Source organism: Quercus robur, chromosome 6 (genome assembly GCF_932294415.1).
Source record: "Quercus robur chromosome 6, dhQueRobu3.1, whole genome shotgun sequence".
Classification (NCBI taxonomy): domain Eukaryota; kingdom Viridiplantae; phylum Streptophyta; class Magnoliopsida; order Fagales; family Fagaceae; genus Quercus; species Quercus robur.
The window spans coordinates 48,025,702-48,047,598 of record NC_065539.1 but is presented as its reverse complement, the minus strand read 5'-3'; the positions used below and the strand labels follow the sequence as shown (position 1 = coordinate 48,047,598).

The 21,897-nt window shown below is 33.0% G+C and overlaps 1 protein-coding gene across 2 annotated transcripts; it reads right to left on the bottom strand.

The window, feature by feature from the left end:
• Positions 1-245: 245 nt before the first annotated feature.
• Positions 246-6,243, bottom strand: LOC126689170 (sodium/hydrogen exchanger 1-like). 2 transcript variants are annotated; one of them, XM_050384233.1, is made up of 15 exons: positions 6,220-6,243; positions 5,510-5,858; positions 4,909-5,027; positions 4,089-4,186; positions 3,545-3,604; positions 3,395-3,441; positions 3,113-3,307; positions 2,991-3,037; positions 2,629-2,695; positions 2,426-2,526; positions 2,195-2,296; positions 1,920-2,058; positions 1,767-1,829; positions 1,394-1,477; positions 246-958 (listed from the first exon to the last, which is right to left on the bottom strand). In XM_050384233.1, the coding sequence occupies exons 2-15, from the start codon at positions 5,681-5,683 to the stop codon at positions 632-634; spliced, it is 1,623 nt and encodes a 540-aa protein (XP_050240190.1). In that variant the 5' UTR covers positions 5,684-5,858; positions 6,220-6,243; the 3' UTR covers positions 246-631. The 2 variants fall into 2 exon arrangements, with proteins under 2 accessions (XP_050240190.1, XP_050240191.1); XM_050384234.1 differs by lacking the exons at positions 4,909-5,027; positions 6,220-6,243 and having other exon boundaries at positions 5,510-5,688.
• Positions 6,244-21,897: the final 15,654 nt, after the last annotated feature.

Here is a 21,897-nt window from a genome sequence, read left to right as displayed (position 1 = left end):
CAAAAGGCCAAGTGTCATCAACCATATATTCTAGAAATTCCATGTTTTTTAAGGAGCATGGATTATATTTTCCTTTTAACTCTTTTTTAAACAATAAATTCAACGAGTGAGAAAACTTTTTATTTTTGTACACTCTATTGACATGCACCAGATTCCACACCTTCCCCATTTTATTTACAGCAGAATTTAGTTACACAGCCATATGACCAGTAAAGGCGATCATGCTTCTACAAGACTACAATACATCAGGGAAAAAAATACATTAGAGAATATCATTGACCAATTACAGAATACAATCAATACATGTTTTTTGTAAGAAAATCAAGCAAAACTTGCAAAGCTGTGTATACTCTATACTGTCAAGGACACAACCTCTTTGACAACCTCATTGACAAACTATATAGATACAAACTTTCGGATCACCCCACACAAAATCAAATTTCACGCAGCCCAAGCTGAATCAAAATGCTGTTACCACCCTCTATGAAATCTCTTCAATATCAACATATTGCACACACAAAGCCGATTTAATGCCCTACCTTTTTTTCTTTCTTTCTTTTTGTCGAGTATCATGTCCTACTTGTAAGTTTCAGAAATTAGTACTTTTCATATCTTCAGTTGGATATAATTATCAATGCCACTGAACAACATCTTCAGTTGGTGAGCCAGGAACAAAGGGTACAAAACCCCGACCACCAAAAACAGGCCGCATGAAAGAATCATCAAATTTTCGCCAGTAATGGTGAACAGTGTGAGAAGGGATGCTCAGAAGCATCCGTAAGCTAGTTGGGCGAGTTACATGCTGGCTGCCCTTGTCAGCCTCTGATTCATGTCCATTGCTGAGAAGTGGCACAATGACGGATTTAGGAGAAGATGGTTCAGAAGAGATCATGCTGGTGATTTGTTTTGATGGAGGAAGCAAGATCCTCACAAGTGGTTTAGTCATCAACCCAAACACCTGCACAGTTCCACAAATAGGAGGACAATAAAAAATAAAATAAAAACCTATTTTTCATGCATGACGCAAGGAAAGAAATCTGGAATGAACTTCAAGTTTTCATGGATTCTCCCATAATATAATTATGACTACATTGTCAAAATAAGACCATCATTAAATGTAACATTTACAGTCCAATACCACAATGTCCAGTTCAAACTTTAGAACTGCAAAAGTAAGTTGAGATCATGATAAGATGAGGTACGTTTTCCATTCACAGTCTTAATTTCAAGCCAAGAATATGGATTTAAGAAGAAATTTGTTTAATAGTATATAATACACAGTTGAAGTTGGAGAAACCACAAGCTCTCTCTTGGGGCATGTTTTAAGCTGGACATGTGGGCTTGATTGTAGGTTGCCTACTGGTTTCTACAGAGAAATGAGGTGATGTCTTACCACTGTGCTGAAAAGAACAACTGATATAGTACTGGTGATCATGATTGCATTTAAATGCAATTGAGTATGCCCTGACCTAGTAAACTGCAAGCATAAAAATAAGAGTTCTTCATCATCATGATTATGATTATAATTATAATTGTAGTTCCCCATCTGTAATTCAGATTTCTGCAGGGTACCACGGAGCATAAAACCTCCATGGACCCCACCTCATTGAACAATTGGTATGAGGAAAAGACAGAGAACTACCAGAACTACATAAACTGAAGTTTGTGGCTCTTGGTATTTTCTAGGTGAACCTCATCACCCACTTCAGATTATGAAGTTGTCCAATGTAACAGTCCATAGAAAAGGAGATTATTTGATCTTTTACCTGATTATAAGCGAGTGCCATAGAAACAGCACCACGCATCAGACCAGCCCACCAAATTGTAACCTGCAAAAAAAAGATCCAAAGACACACATGTAATAAATCAATCTCTAAAAGCATCAAGACTGTAAGAGAAAATTTGAAAAATGAACATACTTGTTGCTTTAAGCTGATTCTATCATGTGGAGAATTCTTGGTCAAGTTGGATAAGAATGATAAGGGGAAAACAAAGGCCGCTCTTCCAACCAGAACCAGTCCCAGCAGAATTGAACTCACTGCAACTGATTTTCCAGGGCTGAGGGGAATGATCAACAGAAAACAAATCAAAGTTACCCTCACGTTTAACAAAAGGTAAACGTGCTCCCTTATATATTACGACCAAGAGAGGTGATTCATGGCAGCCAATCTCCTTCATATGTATTAACCTTTACCTGTCGCTTATAAATCTCCACTTATCAATATCCAAGGCATCCATTCCAACATAAAGAAATATAAAGATCTCAGCAACAAATGACAATGTGGCAAAAGCATGCCTGCAATAATTGATAAAGAGAACTGAAACATCAGAAATTGTACAGCTAACCCAGATTCTCCTAAATGAAAACAATGAACAAGAATGTGTGCCAATTGTACATAATAAAAACTTTGGAGATTAAACATACTTTGTAGTCACTCTTGAACTTTCAGTCACATTATGCCAAGTGTAATGCGACATAACAATTCCACAAAAGAATACTGTGAGAATAGCACTTAAATAAAATAGCTGCAAGACAAATTAAATATTTAATCATGGTTAGACTGTCAGATAAGTTCAAAAATAACAAAATGTAATGTTATATGCCTCATAAGTGGTGGAAAATCTTACTTCAGCTAGCATATATGAGAGGTAAGCCATGAGTATCATAAGAGCAACTTCACGGTCAGTAGAGTGCCTGTTTTGATCATTTGAAAAACAAAACAAAACACAAAATATAAGAAACTTATGAAAGCATTACCTGGAAACAGTAGGAATATTTCCTGTCATTTAAAAAAGATAATAGCTAACAACAAAACTCCCATATCACATCAACTATATAATGGCAGCTCAGGTAGAGATGGGGAATAAACGAGATTCTAATTCATTTGAAGCTGCACTGCTGTCACTGGTAACTTTTTTTTTTTCTATACTTCCATCTTGCATTAAAGAACAGTTAGGTATTTCAATGTAGACAACATGACGATACTGACCTGCCAAAATAGAGCTTTTTAATCATGAATGCACTAAGCAGTCCAGCCTGCAAGAGATAAACAAAATGTCATTAGATAGTGTACAATCACAAGTATGCACATGTGACCAGAGAGAGACTTACTAGAACTCCCAGCATGGTGCTTGTGATAAATAGATACAAAAAGCTTCCAATAAACTGCAAAGCAATAACTGAGTCGATGTGATACAGGTCAAAGCTCTGGATCGCATTGAAAAGCACCACTGATGTGGCATCATTTACTACACCTTCTCCAAAAACCACACTGTACAGCAAAGGTGTCTCATCCTGATTGAGCACCTGCACAAATGGAGTGGATTACTCTAAAGTATCTTTTTTGTAAATCGTAATAACTAATAAGGACCTCAACTTCAATGTCATTTATACCTGCAAGGTGCAAACAGAATCTGTTGCAGAAAATATTGCTCCAATTGCTGCAATCAAGGGAATGAAATAAGTAAACAGGAAGGAAAGCTATCCCAATAGAAGACAGGATGAAGAATAATTCTTATTAAAAAAGTGTAATAATGACTATACCGAGAATATCTCCTATCTTGAGGGAACCAATATTCATTTTCTGGAAAAAGTGTATAGCACCTAGGTCCAAAAACAAAATCATGAACATGATTAGAAACACAACTAGAATTCAGTACTTATCAATACAAAATAGCATATGCATTCTACATGATTAAAAAATGGGAAATCTATGTGATGAATCACTGATTACTTGACAAACCCACAAAAGAATGTATTTCCATCAGCAGTGACTTCCATAACTTCTGAATGAATTTGATTGTCTTACAAATACACAAAAAGAAGTTTAAAAGATTGTGTGTATGTGTGAAGTGAGGGGGGGGGGGGGGGGGGGGGGGATGTGTACAGCATGCATACACGTAGATGAAATATATATCTCCCAATTAGGAGCTTGAACACAGCAATAATTGCAAAGTTTAATTCGTGACATACACAATTGATTGAAAGCCATTATTTTTAAAGCATTGGCAGTCCTGAAACAATTAAGCTAAAATTTATGCACAAGCTAGAGCTGCAACAATTAATGATATAATGCTATTGAGTGTACCTAATGATATTATGGCAAATGATATCAGAGTACCAACTGCACCAAACAGCATTATGGTCATGAAGTTGCGAAAAAATTGCTTCTTCTTCACCTGGAACCTGGTTAGGATAATAGGAAAAAGATTAAAGAAGAAAAAGATCACTCTCATTAATGGGTGCGTCTGTCCAAACAGTTAATAATATTTTCTTCTGTTTTCTTTTGGACTTGATGCTTTTTTAGTGAAAGTTAACAGTGTTGCTTCAACTTTTTCTTCCCTGCTTGCACTAATTTAATCTTATTACAGGTGCTAGTTGAAAAATACAATATACAGTGGAAGCAGCTAAAAAGCCATAGAAATTAGTGAAACCAAGGCTTAATCATTTTAATGGAAAAAAAGGAGAGTTCATGTTCTTTACTTCTTCTTGGATGAGGCTGTGTTTTTCACCTTGCAAGATTGCAAGCTAAATCTATGTAGCATTTCATGATTACCAGCTTTATCAAGCTTGAGTACAGCATAATTCCAATTAACACATTAAGAACGAAATTCAAATCTTTAATCCTTAATTCCACTGGCTGTTATATTCATTCAACGCATAAATAAAAAATACAATAGTACAAATTCACTCATTAATAGAAATTATTATTATTTTTTGATAATTACTCATTAATAGAAATTATTTTAAACCAACCAAATAACCAATGTAACCAATCTCATAAGAAAGTCTCTCTAAAAATTCAAATTGACCCTCCTATAACACAAAAAATAACAAATGTGAACCCCCTCCCCACACCCCCCCTCCCCCCAAAAAAAAGTAAAAAAAGAAAAGAAAATCAAACTCACCCGGCATTGAAAATGATGGGCGGAAGAAGATAAATAAAGAAAAGATCTTCACTAAAAACCAATAGATGTGAGCTTTTCCCTCCTGTAGTGAGTAGTATAACAATTCCAGTACCCAAACCCTGCCATCAGACACAAATTTACTTTCACACTCATACATTTAAACATACACATTAACATATATACCTACATAATTCCAATCCTGCATAGTCTCTTGAGCACCCCAAAGTTTTTATTTTTTATTTTTTATACAAGATAGAATTTCTACTTTAACCTAATTTAAGTGTATATGTGTGTGAAGCTCCTTCCTAGAGACTTGAATTTCAGCCATTGCCTCTCACATCTCACAAGTATTTATATTTGTGAAGTGACCACCGCACTAAGCATGTGCGGCAAGCACCCCAAAGTTTTAAGACTGAGCCTTTGTTGTTGTTGTCGTTGTTGTAGGTGTATGTATGTATATCAACTCACATTAAAACATACACTTTAATATAAACACATAATTCTGCTTAGTCTATGAAGGATTCATAACTGACCCCAAAATTCTAGCACTGCATATATGACATGTTCGTGTATGTGTGTGTATATATAAACATAAACTTACAATAGCGAGTGCAGTAATGGACTCGTTCATCCAGCGATTCTCCTCCAACAAGTGGCCGATGACTATGCACGCGCAAAGAAGCGCGACGAAGAGGTTCATCGAGACAACTGAGCTGTGATCAGAGGTTGTCACCATCTCCAATTTCGTTAAGAAAGCTCCTGTGTCCATTGCCATATATTATATATAATTTTATATATACACCACCAGCTCTAGCGCTACTAGTCTACTACTAGTACCAGTAGCAGTAGCAGTAGTGGTAAAAATTTGAGGAAACAATATTCTTTGTTCAAAGCTTGGACTTTGGATCTCTCAGAACTCGCATTTTAGACGCTTCAACCGCCACCAATCTCTGCCCAAAAAACCAAACAAAACGTCAAAAAAAAACATTGAAAACACACACACCCACATACACATATACACTGTATACAACAACAAAAGTAAAATTAGGAACTTTCTTTTCCTTTCCTGAGTTTTCTCATTAACCAAACAGAGATGATTTTCTGTTGTTAATAATATATACTAGCTTGGAAGCTACTTTTTTTTGTTCTTAAGAACCAAAAAGAAAAAGAGAAATGATTAAATTTAGATCCAAATTTTGAACACCAATGAATCCATAGTTTAAGCAAATCTTTTAAAGAAGAGCAAATCTAGGAAGAGAAAAAACTGGAACTTTAAAAAAGAGAAAGAGAGAGAGAGATAGAGTTTATTACAGTTAGGACAGTGAGAGAAACACGAGCTATGGAAAGTGAGAGGCCGCGAAAGATATTTATATATAAGGGAAGGAAGTTTGAACTTGGAAGAATATTGACCGTTGATTGAGGTTGGCAAAATGTTATGATGAGAGATCTACGGCTGAGATAATCTAGGACAATGGTGACTCATTGTATGTGATTTTTTGCTAGGCCTGCTAGATTTTGGAAGTAAAGTCGGGGGAGAGAGTTAAGAAGGAATGTGAGTCCCACTTGGATCATTGTGTCGTTTGAATAGAATCTTATACATTTTTGGTAACTTTTGGCTTTGAAATTTTTCTTTTTTCTTTTTTGGGTTTTCATCAAAATTGAGATAAGAATTTAAATTAGTGAATTATAAGAGGGAGTTTCATGGGTATTCTTTTGAGAAATAATATGTTCACAACATTTTTGCAATATTTTTATAACAAATTTTAAGTGGTAAATTGTTACTGATTATTATTGTTGAGTTAAGAAAGTAACCTCAGTGGTAAATTTAAATTTGAACAAATAACAACTAACCACCTATAATTTATTGTAAAAATGTTGTAAACGTAACATTTCTTTATTCTTTTTACGGTTTAAAAAATGAGTGCAAAAAATTTGAAAAGTAAATAGTGAATTACACCAACTTTCGGTGTAGTGTAATTTGCAAAAGTACAATTTCAAATTGTGTACTTTTCAAAGAACTTTAACTTCAAACTATACTGATTGGTTTGACACATTTAAAACAGTTGCATACAATACATTAGTAATATAAGGTATACAAGTTGTATTAAACTTTTGCTTGTTTTACTGTGGAACAAGTAGTCAAGTACTTGTGATAGATGGTTCTCAAAATAAGAAAGTACTTGTCATAGATTGTTTGTCATTGGTTAGGTTTACAAACCAATGAAGAGTAGGTTACAATTTGTCATTTTGACCATGCTGGCAAAATTTTAATCTGTATTGTCTCTTTGTTTTTTTCCTTGAATGATTTCTTTCATCCACTAGTAATGAGGAGATTATCTGTATTATCTTCTCTCTCTCTCTCTCTCTCTTGGGTAATTTCTCAATTCAAAATCCAAAGCTGTTCACAGTGTGATTGGCTAATTACAAAGGCATTATACCCATAAAAGGACAAAACCCCTCTCTCTTTCGGTTTAATTTTTCAAAATATTCTTTAATTTTCATTTGCTAAAAGCTTATTTTCAACCTAAAATACAACGTATAACTTTTTAGATCTCAACTTTTTCTATATAAAAATTATATTTGTAAATGATAAACAAAAATAAATAAATTATAAATGGTTTAGCTTGGGTTCAATATCTTTTGCACTGAACCCAATAGGATCAGTGGCGGAGCTAGGAATTTATATTTGGGGGGGCCAAATATAAAATTAGACAATTAATTATTTCTGTGTATATATTAATTATATCCATACTAACAGTAATGTACATACAATTTAATAATCAAAACCCAAAAGTGTATTATTTCTGAATTACCAACTTCTAAACTTATCCATGAACCTAGATTTTTCAAATTAAATTATCACCCATTAAATATAATGACTAAAATTTTAAAAAATACTAATAATTTAAAGATTTTTAAATAAAAGACAAACAATCATTCAAATTTCAATAAAAAAAAAAAAAAAAAAAAGCTATAACTACAACCAAATACATGTTATATTATTTTATATATAAATAAAATGATAAACATAATATATTTTAATCATATACATTTATGATGTTATGATACATTGATTATTTTAATATTTTAAGAACAAATAAAAATATGAGAAAGTGAGAATAGCCTACACAGCTACACAACTGCTTTTACAGGAAGTATTTTAACCAAACACATGGTTATGTAGTGGAGAAAATTTTCTAAAATATTTTTACAACAATTTCACAATAAATCCTAAGTGGTAAGTTATTATCAGTTCTAATTTTAATCCACAACTAAATATTTTTTTTGCGCACACGTAACAGCCAATAATAACTTACTACTTAAGATTTATTGTAAAAATATTGTAAATATAACATTTCTTTATTAAAATAACTCTACTATATATATACTAATTTTTTCAAATATTTCCCGATGTGGCTCCGCCACTGAATAGGATGCCGTTATGTATCAAAAAATTGTTACATTTCAGTATCTTATTGGATTCAATGCAAAGAAAGCATTGAAGCCATGAACTCTAGCCTTTGCTTGAAGATAAGCACATCCAAACCCAAATTTTGTTTCGATGTGTTTCAACTTCAGCTTGCAATCAAATAAATCAAGTTTTATTTTTGGGTAAACAAAGCAAGTTGTAAATTCTTCTTTATTTATTTATATTTTTTTTAATTTTTAAGATTGGCTTAATGCCTGCATTAATTTTCTCTCCTCCTAGCATCTATAGATATATTTAAACGATGATATCATTCATGAGGGGACATATTACTACACGATTTTCTCTCCTCCTAGCATATATAGATATATTCAAAGGAAGACATCATTCTTGAGGGGACATTTTACTACACGATGTCCATTTGCGATAGTGTAATTCATTGATCTATTTCCATACTTGCTCAATGCTCCCCATCCTTTCCTTTCACAACTTACAATGCATGGCACACTGTAAAAGTACATTATTCCATTCTTCTCAATTCCCCTTTGTTTTTTCTTGTTTAAAATTAGTTCCATATGACTATGAGCATTACATATATATAGTGGAGAAAATGCAATGTCAATGTTCTTGACCCATTGGCATACGTGCAATGCAGAGGGAGAAGAGAACTAGGGGAGGCTTACATCTTCTAGTGGTTGTCAATATCATCGTCATAGGGTTAGGAAAGTAGCCTAAGAAAAGGACCATGCATTTTGAATGGAAGGATCATGTTCATGTATGTGGGTATTAGTGAATAATTGCGTACATGAATCAATTGGTGGCTGGTGCTGAAGAACCAAGAATATGGGAAATTATCACTAATCAGGAACAAGAATATTGTACCATATATACATAGCGTTATTGATTGAGGGGAACAAAGAATATGTATGCGTGGATTATATTGTTGGGGATTTTGGGTATACGTGTAAGAAAAAGTGAAGATTTCTGTGTGAGATGCTATTGATTTCTAAGTCCAATCACCCAAAACATAATTGATATAAATTTTGAATTTTCACCCATCCTATGCCGACTATGTTATCCTCGTTAAGCAATACAAGGCATATTGTGGTTGTTTGACATTAGCTATTAAAAAAAAAAAAAAAAAAACTAAAAATTAAAAACTTTTTAGGTTTTTAAGGTTTGAAAGTTATCAATTTTTGTTTGCCGGATTCGTTGATCCTGTTCTAGTCAATGCTCCTTTTTTTTTTTTCTTTTTTTTTTAGTCAATGCACCTTTGGTCGCTTTTTTTTTTTTTTTTTCACTTATTTTAATATCACTATTGCCCACCTCATAGAGACATGGTTTCTGTTTTGCAATATTTGGAAAAGTATAATATCACAAAATTTTTCACAACTTCTTGCCCATAATTATGAGGTGGTAAGGTGTGATTGATGAAGAAAAATTATGGATTTATGTGTAAGTAATTATAATTACTCGCAATATTTTTTACAATTTGTTAAAGTGACTTTTTTTTTTTTTTTTTTGCTGAATAAGTTATGATGTATTGCATAGAAGAAAATATTATAACAAAATTGTGAAAAAATTTCTGTTACTAGATAAATTGATAAGATTTTGCTTAAAATCCATTTGGATTGAGGAAGGAGGGAGGAAAAATAGAGGGGGTAGAGTAGAATTGGTTAAAAATAAGTTAATTCTACTCTACTCTACTTTACTCTTCTCAATCCAAATAGTCAATTACCGACTAATAAACACTTTATCTAAACCTCATTAGTCATTTTGAAAGACCATCTCACCAACCAATAAAGCTTCCCATACTATTTTTTATTTTTTATGATGAACAACCAATAAAGCTTCCCATGCTACGTCTATTATTACTTGAGCATGACAATGTTCCATATTACAAACGTTTTTTAACACTAATATATGTGCTTTCATATTCAACCTCGATAATTTAAAAAGCTGCTTCCACGAATTTAATCATAACCATACACAAATCTGCTACAATAAAAATAGAATTTGGAAGCTTAATTATATGTGCCATAGCAAAACCTTTGACATAGAGGACCCTCTTCTCTGCCCCATGCTGAAAGTAGCACTTAACTTGGTTTCCCACTTTGGATGGTTATTGCTCGGTGTTGTACGGCCCCGGCCGATCATAATAATCCTTAAAGAAACTCTTTGTTATGGGATATATATATTTCTTTTTAAACAACACTTTTTTTTTTTTGAATGGTACGGATTGTTACTTTGTTAGTCACTTTGCAGTATTAAATGAGTAATATTGGTGCATGTTTTGGCCAGCAAGCCATGATTACTGACTCTCTTAATTCCGACAAGGTTGTTAATTTTATACATATTGGGGGATTATATGATGAATCTAAGGTCCATATTATCACTAATCTCGCCACGTGGCTATGTTTTAAGGACACAAATTTTTTTATAACCAATATCAATTTTACCCACAAGATCACTTTTGGCATCATTTTTAGAGAAATACTATATTCACAATATTTTTATAATAAATTCTAAGTTGCAGGTTTTTACAGGTTGTTATCGGTTAGCAAAAAAATAATTTAAATGATAGGTTCAAATTAGAACCAATAACAACTTACCACCTATAATTTGTTATAAAAATGTTGTGAACATAGTCTTTCTCTTATTTTTATTAGCATCAATCATAATTCATAACATATGACAACTAAATAATTATGAAAAAAGCAAATATGGACATATTTGTGTCTATACTATAGACTTATTGTTTCTATTATGGTCCCATCTTTTTGAGTAATCTCCAACCATGTTGCCAAGATTTAAACTATGGACCCTTCCCACTGATTTAGTTTGTTGAGTCCCTCGCGTGGATCTTGTGTGATGATAGTGTCGATTATGGCTTCACCTAGCTAGGCATTGATATATGTTCACGTTTGGTTGAGTAATTATGAAGAAGGTGTGTCAGAAAAGTGTACCCTGGCCTTCTGGAATTTTAGATTTACTAATGCAAACAGGTGGAATCCTAGTAACTTGCCTTTTGTGGGAAATAGCCATACAAATTATAATTACCAAAAAGAGATACAATACATTGTGATGTGTATTCTTATCCATGCATAGGGGGAAAAGTAACAACTCTAGATAAAAATTTAGTAAATATATATATATATATATATATATATGAATTTCAATCGCCGCTTACACTAAAAATTAACGTAATGAATATTATTCAAAGGAGCACAATTATATATCTATCTTACTACTGCTAAAGAGTTGGAAATAAAATCCAAAGTTCATGCAAATTTTTAATTTTTTCATCTTAATATTGCCTTTTGTAATGCCCTTCACATATGCCTGTCGGCTTTCGTGACCCTTAATAAATGCCTTTCATTTTCATAGTTCCCCTGGAAAATTTGTACGCAAATTATCTATTATGGTGGGGAAGTGCCACTACATGAGAAAATTATTGTTGTCTTAGAAACTTTATTAGTGCCCCATAGGCCCTAGCAATTCCGTCACATAAGAAGTCTTTAATATATAAAAATAAAATAAAATAAAAAAGAATGTACCGCCTTAACAAACTAAAATAGGTTGTTTCATTTGACCAATTAATGTCAATGATACCCAAAACAAAAGCACATAAAATATTTCTTTTGATTTGGGTACCGTCAAAAACTATGTTTGGTTATGTTAGTGAAGAGATTTGGATGCTGTCAAAGGTTTTTCATAAATATAGTTTCAGACATGTAAAAACTAAAAAGGGATCCCACCAAAAAAAAAAAACTAAAAAGGGAGGGCAACCAACTTGCTCATTCCTTTGCTAGAAACGCAATTTTATCTACAAATCTTGATGTATGAGTAGAAGATTTACCGTCTGAGCTGGATAATGTATTTCAAGCTGATTTAGTTCATTTATAGAATCTTTCTTACCAGTTCCTCATATATATAAATAAATAAATATATATATATATATATATCTTTAGATTTTACTAACAAGTATCTCAAGGGTATAACTTAAACATATTTAATATTTCAAAATGAGTGATGTATTTTACCACAAAGGCTTTACAAAATCATGTGTCAATCTTTAACTACAAATTTTTTTTTTTTAAGTACATAACGGAATTTGTTTATTACTTTGTTCATGTGACATCAAATATCAGCAGCTTTAGCAAAAAAATTTTTTTTTAAATTAATTATATACACATATCCCTTCTCAAAAAAAAATTATATACACATATCAGTTACAATAAATGCAGCTATCTTGATAATTAATACACATGCATTTTTTTTAAATGTACATTATAGGCCAAATGATAATACCATCTTTTGAAGTGCTTTATATCTTGCGTTAAATTCTATTTTCCTCCCACTTACTATTCACCTATCTAAAAAAAAAAAAAATCAATATAATAATTCCACCCATTTGTCCCCCTCCCAAATCTTGCCTTGAGAAGCGAGTTAACTTAATTTGCCAAATTGTATTGTATACCGAACCATAAAACGTATTGAATAAAAATATCGACTTTACGAGGAGTATTTCAGGTGGTTTGATCATTCTTGATGTTTCGGCAAGTACATGAAGAATTTATTTGTAATAGTAATCTTGAAATAGTACGTCCTTATTAGTCTGTATTGGAATATTTTGTTCATTTGGTCAATACTTTCTTTGGTATAGTATTGACAACTCTAAAACTAACACGACACATAGATTGAAAGGGAATAATTGTTGGATCAAAGGTTTTGACTCCCTATCTGCAGACTCACAATAGTCTTTATTTTTATTATTATTATTATTATTATTATTTGAAATTGTCACATGAACTAAAATCATGTTTTTAAGACATAATTTAAAAAGAGAGTGTGTATGGAATGTGCAATAACAAGTGTGTAATAAATTTTCTATATATTTTTTATGAATGAAATCACAATAGTTGGATGACTCGGATCCCTCTATAATGTATAGTTTAATGGAAATGAAATTAAAAGTTTTTTATTTTTAAGGAAAAATAAATAAGTAAATTTTTAGGAGAGTATATGCAGGAAAACGTGGCTCTAAAGTGCTTGAGATTTTTTTTTTTTGGGAACGGGCTTGCGATTTTAATCATTAGCTTGTTGGGTCAAAACCTACCCAGAGGGTTCGTATGAAGCCATTCTAGGCCCAGTTGTGAGTCTGATGTTCCAGACCAATCTTCTAGTTCACAGGGCTTGCTCGTTCTCATTTGAATGGCGCCCAACAAGTACCATATGACTATGGTGGAAAATATTGGGCCAATATTGCTCTGAGCCTATGTTGAAATTGTTGTTTTCTTTGCTTCTTTTGTTAATTTATTCATTTTACCAAGAGTATTTTCATATTTTCTTACTCTATATTTTTTTAAAGGAATTCTTACACTATGTTTGAGAGTTTATAAAAAGAAGAAGAAGAAAGATTTAGAGTAGATAGATAGTAAATGAATGAAATTGAACGAAAAGTGGTATATTATTTCTAATGCATTTAAGAGTTTATAAAAGAATGAATAGAAATGAAATAAAGTTCGATTGGGAGTTTTGTCAAATAATAGAATTGAATAAAATGAGTAAATCATAAATAAATAGAATTGAGTGGAATCTATTTAAGTGATGGAAATTAAAGAAAAATAAAAGATTTGAATGAAATTAAGCAATTTTGTTTAGATGTTTTAAAATAAATGAATAAAATATAAGTAACATTTTTTGGGAGTGTCATTTTAATGAATGAAACGAAATTATTGTATAACAATGTTACTATAACATGCGGAATGTATTAAGTGTATTTTGGAAATTTTAGTAAACATTTCATAAATCTAATTTCATTCTCTTCGATTCCTCTAAACTTCGGTGGAATTTAAATTTGAGATTTTTATGGAAAATGCATTTAATATTATATGATTTTTTTTTTCTTTCAAAAAGAGTGATGTTCTAGCTACTACAAATTTTACCAAAAGGTTTACAATATGATGTTTCGATTTCTTCTCAAAACAAAAAAAAAAATAAAAAATGATGTGTCAATTTCTAACTACAATACAAAAAAAAAAAAAAAATACAAAAAGTACATAAGAAATTTGTTTATTACCTTGTTCATGTTATACTAATCACAGTTATTACAACGTCAATTTGTAATGTTTTATATTAAAACTTCCGGTGGCTATAGCATTTTTCTTCTAAAAAAATTAAATTATATACAAATATCAATTACGACAAATACAAGTATGCAACTATCTTGAATAATTAACATGTATACCTTTCTTTTTTCTTTTCTTTTTTAAATGTGCATTATAGGAGTGATGTCCCAATAATAAATTGATAATACCATCTTTTGTGCTTCATATCTTGATTTGAACTCCATCTCCTTCTTCTCTACTCTCTTACCTATCTCAATAACAGAAAAAAGAAGAAAAAAAGTATTATAATAACCCCACCCTTTTTTCACCACCCAAATCTTGTCTTGAGAAGAGAGTTAATTTTTTCTTTTTTTCTTTTTTGAGGGAAAATACTGAAATTTTCTTAAGCAAAGCTAGCTAAATCTGCTTGAAATACATTGAGAAATTGTTGAAGAACATCCTCCATCTACACAACATAATTTGATACATTTCTAGCATACTTGGCTAGACTGTGAACAATCATATTAATTTGTCAAAATGTATTTGTATTAGTGGATATGTATCGTATACCAAAAAATAAAATATATTTAATAGAGATATTTATTTACTGGGAGTTTTTCAGGTGGATATGTATTGGTCAATACTTTCTTTGGTATAATATTGACAACTCTAAATTAACATGACACATAGGTTGAAAGGGAATAGTGGTTGGATCAAAGGTTTTGACTTCCAATCCACGGACTCACAATAGTCTTTATTATTATTATTATTATTTTTTCAAATTGTCAAATGAACTGAAATCATGTTTTTAAAACATAATTTCAAAAGAGAATGCATATGAAATGTGCAATAACGAGAGTGTAATAAATTTTCTATTTATTTTTTATGAATGAAATCACAATAGTCAGATGACTTAGATCCCTCTATAATGTATTGTTTAACGGAAATGAAATTAAAAGTTTTTATTTTTAAGGAAAAATAATAAATAAGTAAATTTTTAGGAGAGTATATGCAAGAAAACGTGGCTCTAAAGTGCTTGAGATTTTTTTAAAAACTTTTTTGGGAACGGGCTTGGGATTTTAATCATTAGCTTGTTGGGTCAAAACTTACCCAGAGGGTTCGTATGAAGCCATTGTAGGCCCAGTAGTGAGTCTGATGTTCCAAACAAATCTTCTAGTTCACGAGGGCTTGCTCGTTCTCATCGGAATGGCGCCCAACAAATACTATATTGGGCCCCAATATTGCTCTGAGCCTATGTTGATTTTTTTTTTTTTTTTTTTTTTTGAGGGTTTGAATTTGTAGTTTTCTTTGCTTCTTTTGTTAATTTATTCATTTACCAAGAGTATTTTCTTACACTGTTTTTTTTATAATGGAATTCTTACACTATGTTTGAGAGTTTATAAAAAGAAGAAGAAGAAAGATTTGGAATAGATAGACAATAAAGGAATGAAATTAAACGAAATGCGCTATATTATTTCTAATGTGTTTAAGAGTTTATAAAAGAATAAATGGAAATGAAATAAAGGTCGAATGGGAGTTCATCGAATAATAGAATTGAATAGAATGAGTAAATCATAAATAAATAGAATTGAGTGGAATCTATTTAAGTGTTGGAAAGGAAAAAAATAAAATAAAACAATTGAATGAAACTAAGCAATTTTGTTTGGATGTTTTAAAATAGGACAAAATTTAATTACAAAATTGATTGTTACCTAAAACTACAACATTACTCAATAAAATAAATATTACTACATATTTTGAAAATCTAACTATTGAATTGCATGCTCTTTATGCCCTTAATACACGTGTCAATTGGATATTATTTACTATATGATCTGTAGGATCTAATTTTTCTGGTCCAGCCCAAGATGCGTGGGACCTTAGACCAACGAGCCTGGTACAATGAATTTGTAGAGAGTGGGCCAAAGAGTTAGGATTTGGTGTATGAACAAAAGTTATCATGGTGTTTTACTCGATTAGGATGAGATGGACTAAGTTCATCTGGGAGAATCGGTCCTCAGCACGGTTCTGGGAGCCCTTTCTGGTCCCTCTCGTGTGTTGGGGGGTCCCCACCCTCTGTCTCTTTTTACTTCCTTTTTATAGTAGATTTATTCCTCCTGAATGGGGTCCCTAGGGTAGGTGCTTGTCCCATCCGCCCTTCCCTCCAGTTGTTGGGAGTGATTGTAAGGATAGGGAAGTATGGCCATGTCAGGCACAAGGTCATGAACACAATAATGACAGCCTTTTCCCTAGACACCTCCCTTTTCTCCGCTATCCTTTTCTGCTATAGTACTTTTCCTGCTCCGTGGTACGATATAGAGTGTCACTACCAGTGGCAGGTTGTCTCCTTTATCCTCGGCTATATCCATGCCGAGGAGGATTCTCCTCATGGCCAAGAAGGGGTCTTTCCTCGAGTTGGGCCCTTGGCCCAAATGTAGACATTCGCATGGGCCTCCGGGTCTTTTACCCCCCACATTATCTATAAATTTATATTTTATGCATAATTTTAAACTACAAAAACTTGTAATTTAAACAATTTATTGATGACATAGCTATTAATTTTTTATTTTCTAGAAATTTTGCAAGTATGGAGGATGTAAAAAGAAAATGTAATTCAATAATGGATCTGTCAAAATTTACCTCCAATAAAAAAATATTGAGTAAGGTTGTAGCCTAAGGTTACAACTAATTTTATAGCTAAATTTTGTCCTTTAAAATAAATGAATGAAATATAAGTAATATTCTTAGGGAATGTCATTTTAATGGAAAGAAATGAAATCATTGTATAACAATGTTATTACAAAATGATGTGTCATTTTCTAACTACAAAAAAAAAAAAAAAAAAAAGAGGTACATAAGAAATTTGTTTATTACCATAATCATGTTATACTAATCACATTCATTACAATGTTAATTTGTAAGGTTTTTATTAAAATTTCCAGTGGCTTTAGCATTTTCCTTCTAAAAAAATTTAAATTATATACAAATATCAATAATAACAAATGCAAGTATGCAACTATCTTGAATAATTAATATGTGTACCTTTCTTCTTTTTTAAATGTGCATTATAGGGCTTCAAGTGATGCCCCAATGATAAATTGATAATACCATCTTTTGTGCTTCATATCTTGATTTGAACTCCATCTCCTTCTACCCTACTCTCTTACCTATCTCAATAAAAGAAAAAAAAAGTATTATAAGAACCCCACCCTTTTTTCCCCTCCCAAATCTTGCCTTGAGAAAGAGTTAATTTTTTTCTTTTTGTTAGGGAAAGACTGAAATTTTATTAAGCAAAGTTGGCTAAATCCGCCTGAAATACATTGAGAGATTGTGGTGAAATATCCTCCATTCACACAACATAATCTGAGATATTTATAGAATAATTAGCTAGACTATGAGCAATCATATTAATTTGTCAAAATGTATTTGTATTAGAGGATATGTATTTGTATACCAAACCATAAAACGTATTTAATAGAGATATCAATTTACTAGGAGTTTTTCAGGTGGTTCAAACATTCTTGATGTTTTGGCTAGTACATGAAGAAAAAAAAAAAGTAAATAAATAAATATATATACACACATTATTTTAATAAATAAAATTAGGTTATAAAACCTGCTATTTGGGCTAATAAATTGGACTGATGTACTTAACTAATTGTTTCTCAAAAAAGAAGAAGTACTTAACTAATATATTATAATTATAAAATATGTGGATTTTAACTATATTCATAAACAGATTTATTTATTTGTTTATTGATAGTAGTAATAGCAAAATAGTACATCCGTATTAGTTGGTATTGAAATATTTTGTTCACTTGGCCAATACGGTCTTTGGCATGATTTGACAACTCTAAAATTAACACAATGAGTAAATTGAAAGGGAATGGTTGTTGGATCAAAGGTTTTGAGTCTCTTGACTCCCTATCCGCAAACTCACAATAGTTTTCTTTTTATTTATAACTAATGATAGGAATATAGTCTCAGTACACACTGTCACATAGACTGAAATCATGTTTTTAAAACACAATTTCAAATGGATTGTGTATGAAATGTGCAATAGTAAGTGTGTGATAAAATTTTTTGTTTATTTTTTATGAATGAAATCACAATAGTCAAATCCTCTATAATATACTGTTTAATGGAAATGAAACTAAAAGTTTTTTATTTTATTTTTAAGGATAATAATAATAAATTTTTAGGAGAATATGCAGGAAAATGTGGCTCTAAACGTGCTTGGGATTATTATTATTATTTTCTAAAATGTAAAAACAACCCTCTAAGTTTCTGTAGATTTCATTTTAGTCTTTTAACTTTGCTTTTGTTCATTTCAATTCTCTAACTTTCAAGTTTATTCAATTAAGGGTTTTTCATAAAATTTTGTTATATGTTGTGGTTAATTTTTTTAATTTTTAAATTTATTTTCAAATTAAAAAAATTCAATTAATGATTGAAAAATATTTTTCTAGATTTGTTTTTTTCAACAAATTTTAACAAAATTTGATGAAAAATTTTTAATTGAATAAATCTGAAATTTAAAATACTAAAATAAATAAAAATAAAATTAGAGGACTGTAATGAAATCTGGAGAAATTTAGAGGTAGGGTTGTGCAGCAAACCCGCCAATCCACCAAAACTGACCTGACCCGACCCAACTCACCGGGTTGAGTTAGTTTTCAGGGCATAGTGGGTTGGGTTGGGTTACAATTTTTTTTTTGATAGCGGGTCGGGTTGAGTTCGGATCATAAAATTCCAAACTCGCCAAACCCGACCTTACCCACACATATATTTAATATATATTATATAATTAATATTTTTTTTAAATAACCAACTCTTCCTCCTATCCTATATAAAAGCCAATATTAATGAATATTAGTTCATATATTAATGTATAACTGAGTTGAAATAGTTCATATATTAATGTATATTTTGTAAAAATGAATTGCAGATTAATTTATATCTCTCAATGAAGTGAGTATGGCTAGCTCTTCCTTTCTCTCCCTTTCGCGTGAAGAACAGGAGGAACTAGCCTGCAACAACAAAAAGGTTAAGAATGTGAATCATGCAGGATTTAGCGAGAGTAGCGACTCAAGACCATCATCTCCCGGTATGTGGAGTCGAGCTACGTCTTCTAAGGATAAGGTGGTGGGTGAGATTCCTGGTGCCTACACCCAAGCTTTCAATTTTGGAGACCTCATGGAGGACGAAGAAGAGTCGGATGATGAAGTAGAGGCTCTAAGGGAAGGACTGGTTGCTGTAAAAATTCCTAGAGAGCTCAAATAGAAAATAAGAAATATGTGGGCAAGGGTTTTGATTGTTAAGGTGTATGGAAGGTCGATTGGACTCAACTATATCCAGTCAAGACTCCTGGCTTTGTGGAAGCCAGCAGGCAGACTTGATTGTGTGGATTTAGGGTACGGGTTCTTCCTTACTCGGCTATCTCTTAAAGAAGACTTTGAGGCGGTATTGCAGAAGGGCCCTTGGTTTATTGGCGAAATTTTTTTGTCCATACGACCTTAGGTACTAGATTTTAAGCCGAAGTTGGCGAATGTGTCCTCGATAGCAGTTTGGATTAGACTCAATGGGCTGCCAATAGAGTACTACAATGCTGAAGCTCTCTATCTAATCGGGAAAGCCATTGGGAATGTGTTAAGGGTGGACACTCATACTGCATTGGAGGCTAGAGGAAGGTTCGCCAGGCTGTGTATACAAGTCAACCTAACAAAGCCTCTAGTCACAGCTATTAAGATTGGAAAGATTGAGCAACCAGTGTGCTATGAAGGCATTCAGAAGTTGTGTTTTGACCGTGGAAGAATGGGCCATAAGCGGGAAAATTGTCTGTACTCAATCCGTCAAGATATGCCAACGAAGGAGACGGTGGTGATGGAATCGGAGGAAAATAGTACTCGGTCATGCATTTCTCGTGGGGCTAATGCTGACAAGGTAGGTGAGGGGTCCAGTGGGATCGTGCCTGATAACGGACAGGGCAACGTTGAGGAGCACGTACATGATATTACGTATGGACCGTGGATTGTGGTGAAGCGTAAGGTGAATGGAGCCAAAAACCAACGATCCAGTGTGGGACCACAGCTATGCCGAAACGTTGAGGGTGTTCAGTGGCATAGAGATGGGTTTACGAAGGGTGAATCGGTTGGGCTTTCAAGGGAGATCAAAAGGAAAATTTCTTCACCTAAGGTGAGGTTTGGGGCCCAGGGTGAATGTAGTGTCACAGAGTTGGAATGCCTTCAAGATTTAAAGGGCCTAAATTTTTCTAGCTTAAGCCCGAAACTGACTGAGAATGGGAAAAAGGGTACTAGGACGGAGAAGGCCAAATTGATAACTAAGCCTAGCCCACAAGCTTCAGTGAAGGGTAAAAAAGCATTAGCTCGGTCAAGGGCTACGAATAATCCAATTGACAGAAGTATTGGTTCCCTTGAATTCCAAGCCGCTAACAACCCTCTGCCTCTTCTCTTCACAGCTGCGTCTAACCGTGCTGCTCCCAATGGAAGGTCAATTTAGGAAGCAAGTACTAAGGCTCAGGCCACAACTTATAAAGAGTTGAAGAACGGTGGTGAAGGTTCTGTGGACGGTGTTCGTCGGGATTCGTGCACCTCTGATCTAGGTTTGGGGTTGGTTCAGTTAACGGAGGAGGAAAGCATGGAAGATGACTCTCCCATGGACTGTAGCAGGTACGATGATGGACAGATTCGCACTGGTGGTCATCGCGTGGAAGGGAATGAGCAATCTGTAAAGGTTATGGCCATTGGAGGTGCTGGGTATGAGTACAACTCCGAAGAATGTTTGGAAGCTACTGGGATGGTTCTTGAGGGTGGTGGTACAACACCTACCTCTTGTTGATTTTTGCCCTTTCCTTGATCATATTCTCATTATGAATATTATTGCCTGGAATTGCAGAGGTGTGCGGAAGCCTGCCTTTAAAAGTCATGTTAGAGAGTTGGTCCACAATCATGACCCAGTTATTTTAACAGTGATGGAGACTCAGATTGGAGGAGACAGAGCGAAGGAGATTACAGATGAGTTGTCGTTTGATGGAGCTATTCACACCCTCACAATTGGATACGCGGGTGGGTTATGGCTGTTGTGGAATGAAGATAGAGTGGATATATCCCAGTTAGCAAACACGGAATAGGAAATCCATGTGATTGTTAAGGTACGATCCTCTAACCTTAACTGGTTGTTATCTGCGATTTATGCTAGCCCTAGGTGTGCTGAAAGACAGGTTTTGTGGAGTAACCTTAAGGTGATGGCTGAAGTTCATGATTTGTCGTGGGTAATGGCGGGCGATTTTAATGAGCCGTTAATGGAGGGAGATAAATTTGGAGGAAGGGGATTGAGTGTAAATAGGGCTCTTCAGTTCAAGGAGTGTTTGGATGCTTGTAGCATGATTGACATAGGTTTTTCAGGTCCGCGGTTTACTTGGACTAACAAAAG